This window comes from Thermobia domestica, chromosome 10 (assembly GCF_964235325.1).
Source record: "Thermobia domestica chromosome 10, izTheDome1.hap1.1, whole genome shotgun sequence".
NCBI lineage: Eukaryota > Metazoa > Arthropoda > Insecta > Zygentoma > Lepismatidae > Thermobia > Thermobia domestica.
Window position 1 is genome coordinate 31,268,670 of NC_137463.1, and position 13,629 is coordinate 31,282,298.

At 35.5% G+C, this 13,629-nt stretch overlaps 1 protein-coding gene across 3 annotated transcripts in view; it reads left to right on the forward strand.

The window, feature by feature from the left end:
- The window catches only part of Nxt1 (NTF2-related export protein 1), a 45,205-nt gene that overhangs the window by 13,962 nt on the left and 17,614 nt on the right, over positions 1–13,629 (forward strand). For all 3 annotated transcript variants that reach the window (XM_081727932.1, XM_081727933.1, XM_081727931.1), the window contains exon 3: positions 6,588–6,732. In XM_081727932.1, the coding sequence (XP_081584058.1) occupies positions 6,588–6,732 (145 nt within the window). The remainder of the gene's footprint in view (positions 1–6,587; positions 6,733–13,629) is intronic.

Here is a 13,629-nt window from a genome sequence, read left to right on the forward strand (position 1 = left end):
CTGAAGCATAAAAAGAAAGAAACAGCTTGCCAATAACCTCAAAATAAGAGTTTCGTTATGTGTGATGTTGCAAATTCAAATCGTTCTGGGAATGCAAACCCTTCTCCTTGCAAGATCTTTTTTGTAACGTAGACGGGCAACTGGGACCTGTCAGGCCCAGTATATATTTTAAGTCCTGAACACGCAGAATTCAGTGCTATTGTCACATACCGTTCCGACTAATCTAGAATATATATATATATATATATATATATATATTGTCAAGCAGCATAACTTTGTGTAAGCCTAGCAGAATAGTAAATCCGGACAAGTTACTTTGTAACGTAGACGGGAAATCGGGGCCTGTCAGGCCCAGTATATATAAGTGCAGAAGACGCAATATTCAATGTATAATTATATAACCATTTGATCTTATATTTTACAGGAATTGCATTAAAGTTATATGGACCCTCCTAGGTCCCGGTTACGTCAGCAAAAGGTTTTCAATTTAAAAAAAAAAAAAAAAAATCCATTAGCTTTACCAATATGTTCATGATTTTAACTTCGACTAAGGATAGAAGAATTCGGAATTTTACGTTATCGAAATATGTATGGTTATTGACAAATTCGAATAAAATAAATGTACTGGACCTGATAGGCCCCGGTTGCCCGGATAATGGTTAAATGCGATTTTATATTGACGTTTTTTCCTTCTTATATCAATAATTCTTACTATCCTTAGCACAAAAAAAAAAAAAAAAGGTGTCCTGATCGAAGGTAATCCAGAAGAAATATAGCGAGACAACGTTTTGTAATATACATTCAGTGTCCCACGAATAGGTTACATCTCCATTCTTTTCTGTCTATTCCAACAGGTAGTGTAGAAATCTTATCATTTTATATGTTTAATTATCGACCCTCATAGAGCAAAAATGTTCAAATATAGCAAGAAACGTTTTTCTGATGTGAATTCAGTGTCTCAAGTATAGATACATTGTTCATTATTACTGAAACTGGATGTGATTACAATCTATTACAACATTAATCCACACACGTGAGTTTCGTTTTACGTTGTGAAAACTGACGCAGACTTCCAGGAATTCGGTATGAAAACCGGAAGTCGTAGATCTCAGTTGTAGTTGTAATAGAAGGATAAGATCAAAGATGGAACCTGTAATTGGGACAATGAATTCAAATCTTACAGGCTTTTCTTTCTATCCGGTAGCGTTCTGATCTATGAAGATCAATATTGAAACCGGAAGTCGGAAATTTTTACCACTTTCGGTTTTAGTAGAGATAACGGAAGAGACAGGAAATATTTTTGAGACTATGAATTCATATCTATTACCGGATTTGCTATAGTACCTCTCAGTTAACGAACTGACTGACGGACATAGCTGTTCTGTAGAACTTCCATTACATATGCATAGTACTGTATAATTTAGATCAGTAAAAAAGTGTTCCATGAAAGCTTACTAAAAAGCGAAAAACGTTTTTTAACATAGACTGTAATCCAAGAATGGTTTCAAAGTCGGCTTTAATATCCCTATTGTAACGCAAAGTAACAAAGTTCTACCATTTACGTTTCAATAAATAGCCATAAATAGAGAACTGAAAAACATAGGAAACCCGTATAGTATCTGTCAAAAGCGTCCGCCCAGGTGCCTTTTGATCCTAAACTTCAGTGCTACACCTGTTACTCTCCTCGGTCCATACATTCCCCTCAATGTTTTCCGTGAAAAAGTAGTTAGCAAAAGAGTAGAGTAATTATTGCAAGATTAATTTTAATGACGTCTCATTTTCTGTCCATAATCTGCACGCTGTTTCTAGCGAAGTCCAAGAAAATAACCCACGATTTCTACTCGCTCCTTTATATCCTTATTCCTAAATCCAATTGTTTTGCATATTAACATTTGTGATGCCCCTCAACTTCATTTGTAGGGGCCGCGGTGGCTCAGTGGTAGATCGTTCATCTGTGGTGCATGGAGTCCCGGGTTCGATCCCAGCTCCCGTCAAGTGAACTTTGTGGTGGACAAACACTGTGTGCGTGAGTTTTCTCAGGTTTCTCCCACTTTCTTCATTCCAACATTTCATTCATTCTTCATAATCACCGTCTCCTTTAGGCTAACCAGCATAACCGTGGGATGTAAAACTTAAAGATTTCATTTCATTTTTTCATTTTCAACTTCATCTGTACCGAAGGTGTAATGTTACATCGCCCAATGATGAAATGAAAGATGATTAGTCAAAGAAGATTTATCAAATAATTAACCTCCACATGACAACTTACTTTAAATATAAATAATCTTGAAACCCATAGTAATTGTATTTTTATTTTATTTATCACCGTGCTATCTGCATATGCAGTGACTTACATATTCATATTTTAGATTGTATGACCTACGTAATAAAAGCTAATATATATCAATCCGGTATTCTCAAAGTTGTCAATTTCTATAACTCAGATTGATTGACTTTAGCTCTTCTCTCCTTGATTCACTCTTAAAAAAAGAAAAAAAACTAAAGTTTCAAGATCAATAATTTTTCCCCTGAAATTTCAAGTTTATTCTGGTAATATGTAAAGTGTTAAAGATGTTTTAATCGTAGATGAGACAGTTTCTTAACGTGCCATGTGAGCTTCTTTCTTGTATGTTTTGCTCCATTTTTTAACATTGTATCATATGTCAATTTGCTGCCCAGCATGTGACTATGGTGATTGTAGTCTATTTGTAGGTGTAATATTACACCTATTTCCGTCTCTCTCTCTCTCTCTCTCTCTTCTAAATTAAAAACATAAATAATATAACAAATTCTCTACTTAAAATTGCCATAATTTCCTGTGTGGTAGCTATGTTTTCTTTATATCTACAATGAAATTATTATATAACGCTTTCACAGTTTTAACTGGAAGACCAACCGGAAAACGACCATTAGGAAGACCTAGGCGCGGATGGGAGAACAATATTAAGATGGATCTTGCAGAAATGGGAATACAAAGTAGAAATAGATCCAGTTGGCTAAGGATAGAAGTCAGTAGAGAGTTTTTGTGAACGCGGCATTGAACCTCCGGGATCCATAGGCCATAGTTACTTAATTAGTTATAAAATTAATATATGCATACTGTAATATTATTGTTCAGTTCGATCCTGTCAGTACAGTAACGGGGGGAGGTGGAAATGAGCCAAAACTAAAGGGAATTTGTAAGGATCTAGGGTATTTTTTTGAACAGAGTTTGGAAAGCAGTCTAGGTTTTTTGAACGGAACTATACAAGTTGACGCAAAACGCCTTCACAAATTGAGAAAAAGCATTTGAATCGTACTATACTCGACCTAAAAATCCAGGACTAAACATAGGGAAAAGATTGGATGTTATTTGAGAAGTAAATTTATTATTCATAATAACTTACGATCTCAGTTTTAAAAATAGTCATTTATAATCTTCATAATTGCACCGGTCCCTCCGTCGCAAAATTGTATATCTGCACCAGTTATTCACCAACCTAGATTTTACAACACACAAAATAATTAATGATGATAATAGTAACAATGATCAAACAACCGTCATTTTGAAGTGTGTTCGATACAAGATATTGATTTCTTACAATTATCAGTGTACACGCTTAAACAATTAGTGTAAAAGTTTTTTTTAAGCAATAATGAATAAATCTCATGCACTAGTGACTATAATTGAACGCTTATCAGTCAAAACGCAGTCTGTGATTAGAGAGAAAAGATCGGTAAACATCATTAGTATGTATGAAGACTCCTCCTCTTCAACAAAATCTCGTTCGGGTTCTTTAACACTTCGCGGTCAAACTGTTTTTCCCAGCAGACTTTTATTTTTTCTGAAAATTCGTAGAAAAGAACTCTTGCTTAAATAATTTTTATTTTAAAAATATTTCTGAAAACTACAAAAAGATAAAGATAAAGGAATGCATGCTAGTTGTTCATCTAGCTGAACGTTAGTTTTACGACGGATCCTCCTTGGTGCCTGTATGGTCAGCTACGTGCCTTTGGCATGGGATACCCGGGTTCGATTCCCAGTTGAAACTCATGTTTCGGATCCCACGTTAACGTGTAGGTCCACGTCTCATCTTCGCTGCTGAAAGGGACGCAAAACTCAAATTCAGTAACAGTGAAGCAAATGTAGGGGGCCAGTCGCTCGTCTGAAATATGTTAAGATTAAAGGTGTAGGAAAGTGTCTTAAATACAACTACTTAATGTAATAGGATTACATTAATAATTAAAATTAAAATTATACTCATTAAAGCATCCACATGATGACGGCAAATCGACGCTACGTTTCGTTGATCAGTTGTCATATATAGTTCTTCAAAGAGCGTAATACGCATGAAGAAAATGACAATGGGTGGTTGAAACGTAGCGTCCTTTTGGGTGCTTTAGTGAACATAATTATACATTTAATTGTTTCGAAATTAAATCTAGATTTCAACAATTTTAAGAGTGCAGTTTTAAATTGTTTCATTGATTATTTCTCTGTCTGAAATATCAAAAATAATCTCATCCGTGATCAACGCTGATAAATTTTCAGCCAAAATATGAAGACGCGTGTCCCATTCATATATATTGAGATAATATTTTATTCCTTTTGCTCCGTCAGTCCGCATAACAAAAATACGACAAATTTTAAACGTGTTTGTATATTCCACACTTAAAGCATAAACCTACAAGTTTCTGAATGTGATTATTAGAGTACCAGAATTTCTTTAGGGGCTGCGGTGGCTTAGAACTAAAACGCTTATCTTTGTTGTATGGTGTTCTTGGTTCGATCCCAGCTCTCACCAAGTGGGCTTTGTGTTAGAAAAAAAAAAGTATGCATCGGTTTCCTCGCGGCTCTAATTTTTCCTACTTTCTTCATGCCTCCATATCATATTCAAGCGTGTGCCGTATCCTCGGAGTATGAACATGAGACATTAAGAATAAAGATTATGATGATGATAATTTGAGTTTAGCGCCCCTTTCAGCAACGAGGCTATATGAGACGTGGACCTAATGATTAAGTTGAATCTGAACCACAATGAACTCTCGCCGGAAACCGACCCGTGTCTCCCACGCCAAAGGCTCGTACGCTAACCGCTTAGCCACGAGAGAGCTCAAGAAATGAGAAAGAAACTTCAGATAATCAAGTTAATCTCAATTGAACATTAACACTTAAGAATTGCGTTAATGAGTTATTAGAATGGAATGCAAAGAAAAATCTAGTAACCTAAATCTACAGACGATTGCCAATGAGTTAACGAAATTCAAATGAAACGAAAATGATATCTTTCAGTTTAACGTCCTACGTTTATGTGCTGTAGGCTGAACGAGACGGTGATGATGAGAATGAATGAAATTGTGGAGTGAAGAAAGTGGGAATAAACGAGAAAACCCATTTACACGGTGTTTGTCCGCCACAAAGTATATTTGGCACGAACTGAGATCGAACAAGAGACCCATGTATGAGATAAAACACACTGCCTCCTCTTCTCTTAAAGAGATTCAGTAGAAGAAATCTTTCTAAACTCAAAATAAATATCCAAGACAAAAAGAAAGACACATCTATAGCATAGCATTCTACTAATGAATTATCGTTTATTATTATTTTATTTTATACCTCGGACTTCTAATAATTCGGTAGCTTCTGACGATTATCTTGTGCAGTCAATTCAGTGAGTTTTTATTATTATTATTTTAAACATTGTTCCTTACGTACTTATACAGTATTATCACGAAATAAGATTTGTACAAGTAGCTCATTTTTAAGGCTGGTAAACCCTTAGAATATTTACAGAAAACTGTACTACTTCTAAATAATGATTGTAAAAGTTTATCGAGAAGAGGAGATTCAACTCAGAAATTAATTAACTGAGAAACCTAATCTTGTCGCTGATAGCTCGGTGGTAGTGTATTCATTCTACAAGCAGAAGACCACAATTCGTTTCGAAGCAAGCCCAACATAATTTCCCCCAATCGTAATTATAAAAGATCACTCTGGATAATGGTCACCTTCGATCACGCAATATACAGGAACAGATGTTGAGGTACAGCTATCGGAGGACAAGTATATCTTATTACTAGTATTAGTCTACTTGTTTGAAATTACTCAGAAATGAAGAGAAAACACCGTTTAGATGATTTCATATATGCAATTCTCGTTCCAAAGTTGAGTTCAAAGGTTAATTTTTACTTAGTTTTTGCAGTGATTTCGGTATGTTTTCAACTCAAGCAAGGTAATTTAAGTTATTATAATTTAGAGCATATATTCAACTTGATATCAGGTGAACAATTGGTTTACACATTTAGTTTGATCAGTATCGTTAATATGTAATTAAATGAAAATATTAACATATAAATTTAGAATGTGACGTTAAGCACACGTTTCCAACTGAGAAAAGTAATAATATTAATTGATGAAACGGTATTGCGATCTCAATTAATCAATATTCTTTTTGTAAACCTTCATTTTATTAATTACTCAAATAAAATTTTTTGGCACTACTAACAAATTATAAAGAAAAAGGGTCGTTTTTATTTTAAGATAACGTGGCCAGTTTCTTCTTAGGCTTAGCTATAGATGCGTAATGATATTTTCATCTTACTTTCAGTTGATGTCTAAGTACTACTTGGACAACGGAGTTTTAGTATGGAATGGAAACGGTACTTTTGGTAAAGATCGAATCCAGAAGTTCTTTGAGGAGCTGCCGCCGTCAGAACACACATTAACGTCACTTGATTCGCAGCCAGTGTTCGGTAAGTATGTCAGACTTTCCAATGCTCCTATTTTTCCTATATATTTGTGCCTCTTCCTATAAACTCCTATCTATATTTCCTATATTTTAACGAAACCTATATTTTTGCGGCATTGACTTCCACTTGTAAAAATAACATAAGGAAATAAGGTGTAGGTGGTTGAAGGACCTTTTGTCTCCATGGTAGGGTGGTTGAATGGAGACTTTCCTGTTTTTCGTCCTTTCCTGCTTATTTTCTACAGATAATTACATCAAACAATATACAGTTAGCGCAAAAAGTATTCATACACCTACAAAATGGAACAAAAAATAAACAAAAAAATACAGAAAATTCAAGACGAGCAGGACAAAGAGAATCGGAAGATGGCAAATGAGCTGATTCAGGCACTGAAAAAAATCGAAAGTGTAACTGTAACTGTTGTATATATTTCCTTAGATGCACTAAGTTCTTTGTACAATTGTGTGTTTTGATACTTAACAAACCAACTCTTTGTATCATGTGTTTTATGATTTTATGAATTTTGTGTTGAGTTTTTACAACTTTTGGCTTTTACAACTCCTTTTTACACTTTCCGTAGTATCGTTGCTTACTACTGGTGAGATAGTACGAAAACACTAAGAAACTCGTATAAAATTTTACAAGATAATTACCCATTTAGTTATATTTAGAGTGGGATTATGTTCATATAACGGTGTAATATCCTTTTTTTTTTTTATACCTATTGGATAATTGATATGTTCCTTTGCACTGCTTCACGAAACATATATACCGTATATATATATATTATCGTTAGCCTTCGAAAGCCTGGTATGTATTAAATGTTGAATTATATTTAATTCAGTATTGTGTATTGTAAGTAAATTTCATAAAGACTCAAAAGAATGTCTTTTGCCATAATTGACTGAATTTGTATATACAAGTGCAGTGTTCTCTGTATTACGAGATTGTGTCGAAGATTTTGTTTCTAAGCATGAAGGAGTCAAGGTACATACCTGAAAAATGGATGTTTTCACCTCCTAAGGCAAAGCATTCTTTTCTTCACCATATAAACTGTAACCAAACAAATCATCTTGACATTCATTCGCGGATTTGATTATGCATCGAGATTCCGTTTCTCCATAAGGCCACTTCATACGTAGTTCCAGTTTTTCCTTTACGTGGCACCCCATGGGATATCTAGACAACAATATGCTTTCAGAATAAATAGTACACAGCACTCCCATAAAGAACAAACCTTTACAATAAATTCTCGTAATCCTTTCGTTAACACATGGTTCAATCTATTTGTCAGTTACAGGAGCACTATGATGATATTGCATTAGTGTTTTGATCAATACACAACAGCTATTATTGCTAATTTTTACGTAATTGAGAAGCTTTTTTTATACACTAAAAACGAAAAACTTATATGGCTATAGTTCCTCCAATATTGAAGCATGTTTCAGCAGTATATGTTAGGTACGTTATACACAAAAACATGCCAAAGCGTAAAAGATGTCAGATTTGGGGTTTAGGGCTAAAAACCATAACAAAAATTTATTTTCGGACAGAAACCAGTAACGTCATAATACTGTATTTTACAAGATCAATGTGCTTGACAGTAATAAACATAAACAGCATGGAAAATAATCCATTAAAATCCTCCTACGGTAGGGAAATCGTTTTAGGAGTTGATGGACATTGGTAGTGGGATTGGAAAAGTTCGGGTTCCCGAGAAGAGTGGTGATGTCAAAAATCATGCGCGGGCCCTGACGCCTCAGAAATGGGGTCCCTTCTACTTGCCTATTAAACATGGAATTGTTGGAAAGATCCGGGTCCGCTGAGCACATCGATGATGTCAAAAATGGGGCCGAAGTCCCAAAAATACCGTCCCGAAAGTTTAGGCTAGGGTCTCTTCTATTCATCTTCCTAATATGGAGTTGTTGGACGCAGGAAGTGCATTGGAAAAGTGTGAGTCCCCTGAGCACAGCGATGATGTCTAAAATCGGTTTCGGACCTCGCTGCAGAAAGGAACACTAAAGTGGAAAACAAATAAAATCAGTAAATATAAACAAAGAGAGTTTAGAGCACCGATGGGACAGCCTAATAAATAAAAAGCTCATTAAAAAAACTTTTTTTTTTTCATAAAATGTTTATGCACGTTTGATTAACTTCTAGTAATTTTATGTTACTCGAAAAAAGTATTTATTTCAAGTATCTGACATCAGTGATCTACACACATTTGAACGTCTTCTATTTGCCCATTGGAAGTTGTGCAATGAAAATTGAAGAAAATATTATTTTCAATGAATTATATGAAATAATTTTTACGTAGTTAAAACAAAATATTGAAACAATTACAGGCGACAAAGAATTGTTCAGACTGTTTTTAATGAGAAGTATGCAAGTCATTAAACAAGAACAAAAATTAAGAGATGGAATTACCTCAATTTTCGTACTATATTCGCATAATACAACAGCTGTTAAACATACATACATAAAGTGTTTTTTTTCTGGATATTTAGGTTTTTTTTTTTTTTTTTTTTTTTTTTTTTTTTTTTTTTTTTTTTTTTTTAGTACGGGATTAAGAAAATGTACAGGATGCCAAAGTAGTGGTTTTCAGCTAGCAGAAAATATGTTCAAGTTTCAACATGCACGGCAGTGCATGGCAGCCAAGTTCCGCGAAGAGAAAACTGGCCTGCTCTGCCGTAAGCATGTTATACACAAACAAGAATTTTGGGTAAAATCGTTGATTTCGAGGCTTTGTAAACACGATTCTATTAAGGGCAGAAATATGAGGTTTAGAATTTAAGAAAATATTCGAGAGATGTGCTCATATACCAAATCTTATATTCCTAGCTTTAACCATATTTGAGTAATGGACCGCCAAAATATGCACTTTTCAGGCTCATGATTCACTGACTCACTCATCACATCGATTAGGTACTTCATAATGAGATAGATACATGAAACTTTGCATAGAGGTATTTTATAACTTGAGTATGGAAAAAGTCCGAAATGTAAGAAATGTACTATAGGAATTTTTTTATGGGCGAAAAACTGTTCTTACCCAAAGGGAGATCGGTTCATTCACTCAGTCATCATTAATTAGGTACTTCCCAATGCGATAGATACATGAATCTCTGCATAAAGGTACCTACCTACCTTATAATGACTTGAGTATGGAAAACGTTCGATAGTTAAGGAATGGACTAGGGGATTTTTTTATGTGCGAAAAACTGTCCGTAGCCATGAGTTATTTCTTAACGAAATGAAAATGTGAAACTCTCCACAAAGGTACGTTATAAGGGCTTGAGTATGAAATTTGAAGAATTTGCTATGGGAAATTTTTAATGGGTGAAAAACTGTCCTTACAATCAGAAATCGGAAACGATTCCATTATTCAACACGTCAGGTGCATAGTGATAATGTTGTCAATCGTCCGAGTGGTCGAGTGGGCTAAGGCGCATATATACTGCCGTAAATTTGTTGATTGAAAATGCAGACAAGGAGAGTTATTTTTCTCCTTTATTGAAGTCATTGGTATTAAATAGATATTGAAATTAAATTAATAAAAGAATGTGGAGGTGGGGATATATAGAATTAACGAAGTCTTCAAAGAAATGAGAAATCCAATTGTTCGACTTCTATATGTGATATGTTGATGGCAAATATAATTAAGCTTACAAGCTATTTAAAAGTTCTATTAAGAAGGAAAGCTGAGGCAGTATGAAACTGCGCAACATGCACGGCACGTAATGAGCTCCGTAATTTCGCAGTGTAGGTGGGTAGAGAACAACAAAGTATATTGAAGCACTTGCCATGTCTAGTGATGTAAAATCGAGGATTCAGCATCAAGAGTTTTGGGGCTCTGTTGATACTTTTCCTATTTAGATAATGAAAAACGTGATGTTAGCGATCGTGATTTTGTACCTCGGATGAATTAGAATCTCGTTTGGACATAACTCTCTGACAGATATTGAATAGAAGAAACCCTCCCCGCTGGGCTAGTGGCTGGCATGTGCGCCTTTGTTGTATAGTGACCTGGGTTCGTTGACTCCTTTAAAATGTACAATTCTAAATTTCAATCAAACAGTTAAGAATCCCAATATACGATATTGATATGGTGAACTACAAAAAGAAGTGAAATCTGAACAAGAACACCAGAACGTACCAGAGGTGTAAAATATGCAGCCAAGTTCGTCAGCCTCAAAAAGTGTTGAGTGCAAATTTTCTTGTGCATACACTTTTAGAGAAAATTGTTTAAAACTAATTTTTATAATGGTGTAAAGTATGTCCTTCATTGCCAGTGTGATATTTTTTGTTCTACTGAAATAAATTATTTATTTATTTATTTATTTATGCATGGTATATGAGAAATATTCACTGTTAAGCAGCAACAGTATCTATTCTGCTTTGATTTCTCCTAAGAGTGATACATATATTGCTAAGGCCCGGCACACAACGTTACGATATACCGGTCAGGTAAACCTGAGTGTGTATGCCGGCTGCTGTAGGCCAAACAGCACAAGCGTAGCGACCTGTGTAGGCGACCGGAGAAGAATCGAAATTCAAATCTTTCTACCTGCGCAGGCGTGTAGACCTGAGTGTGTGTGTAAGTCACTCCGGCACACCTGTACAGTGTTTAGGTTAGGTGTGGCTAGCTCCTTGAATAGGGAAAGTCGGTCGTCATTTTATGTTCGTGTACAATAAGTAGTGACTACGCATGAGATAGTGTTGGTGACTTTTGTAATCATCCGCAAATAATTACGGTAATCTGTAGGATCTGAACTTAACTCTTGTAGTAATCTTGTATGCATATATTCATTTCGCTTTGAAAGCCAGTCTTTACACCAGGTTTGCGTTTTCGCTTCCTTTTACACTTCATGGCCACTAACTAACCGACAACAGCGATCTCGTCGTTTTCTTGTTTGCTCTCCATTTTCAGGTTTACCGTTGCGTGTGTATGCCCTAGCCTGCACAGGTATACCGGTGAGGTTTACCTGACAGGTATATCGTAACGTATGTGCCGGGCCTAACACCTAACACACACACGCCTACTACTTATAACGTATATATATATATATATATATATATATATATATATATATATGCAGAAAATTTATTCTGAAATGTGTAAAATATAACTTATAAAACTAAGGTACTTAAAGACATCAAAAATATACGACTACACGTGGACTGGGAATTAGATTCTAGGCTTTCCGTATCTATGGCCATGTTAAACCTGTCACTTATGAGGGATAACGACCCATCGGCGATCACACTGCCCGGGCGAGTAGGGAGGAAGGAAGGAAGCTGACTCGGGAAATTATGTGAGATGTCATTCCGGTATATGTCTGGTATGAATGAGGAAAACGTCATTCAGGGTGGCTGGCGTGATCAACATGCACGACAGTGCATAGCAGCCAAGTTCCGCGAAGAAAAGTGGGAAATGAAAACTGGCCAATGCCCTGCACTGCCGTAAGCATGTTATACACGAACAAGAGTTTTGGGTAAAATCGCCGATTTCGAGGCTCTGTAAACACGATTCTGTTAAGGGTAGAAATATGAGGTTTAGAATTTAAGGAGATATCCAAGGGATGTGCTCATATACCAAATTTCACATCCTAGCTTCAGCCATATTTGAGTACTGGACCCCTAAAATATGCAGTCTTCAGGCTCACTGATTCACTGACTCACTCGTCCAATTAATTAGGTACTTCCCAATTAGATAGAGACGTAAAATCTTGCATAAAGGTACCATATAATGACTTGAGTATGGAAAAAGTCCGAAATCTGAGGAATGTGTTATGGGATATCTTTATGGGCGAAAAACTGTCTTTATCCAAGCAGAAATCGGTTCATACACTCACTTATCATTAATTAGGTACTTCCCAATGAGGAAGAGAAGTGAAACTCAGCATAAAGGTACCTACCTTATAATGACTTGAGTATGGAAAACGTTCGATATTTAAGGAATGTACTGTGGGAATTTTTCATGGGCGAAAAACTGTCCGTAGCCATTAGGTACTTCTTAATGAGAAAAAGATGTTAAATTCTACATAAAGTTACCTAATAACGGCTTGGGTATAAAATTTGAGGAATTTGCTGTGGAAAATTTTTATTGACAGAAAACTGTCCTTACAATCAGAAATTGGAAACGATTCCGTTATTCAGCACATGTGCATATTGATAATGTGAATCATTCGAGTGGTCGAGTGGGTGCCTTCGCCGCTGGTCTACTGGCTAGCACGTGCGCCTTTCGTTTGCGGGGTCCCAGGTTCGATTCCCGGTGGAAGAACCTTTGGAATTTTAATTGTCCTCGATGTTTCTGTGTTCGTATCCCTGTCGTTCTAGGTTAATAGAAAAACGAGCTAAGCTCACTGAGAAAAATCCGTTATCCGGACAGCGGTATATTGTACAAATATACGGATCCTTATGTTTACTACATAAATCAGTACTTAGTATACGTTATCCATATGCTCTTTCCCGCTTAGATGTTACACCATGTCATTGCAGGATGTCTAACAACCAACAGTCTTCCGTACATTACATACGTATACTTATGTTGCGTACGTCAGCTATTATTACATAAGTCCAGCTGTGTGTGAGATCCTGAATGCCAATATAGAATTCTTTCCTTCGTTCGGAAAGTACGTTTTTATTCGGAACACTTATACGGAAAGTACGTATAAATTATATTTTTCCAGTTATACGTTTAGTGTACGTTAAGTTCAAAAACTACAGGATTTACACATGTAACCTACGTTTTTACGTACGCTACATACTTTTTTCTTAGTGTACGAGTAAAACAAGTGAAACCTAGTAATAAGTAGTTAACCAATTTAATGAGGCGCGTTCGGTGAATCAGTTAACTTAAAAAAAAAAAAAAAAAAAAAAAAAAAAAAAAAAGGCTAA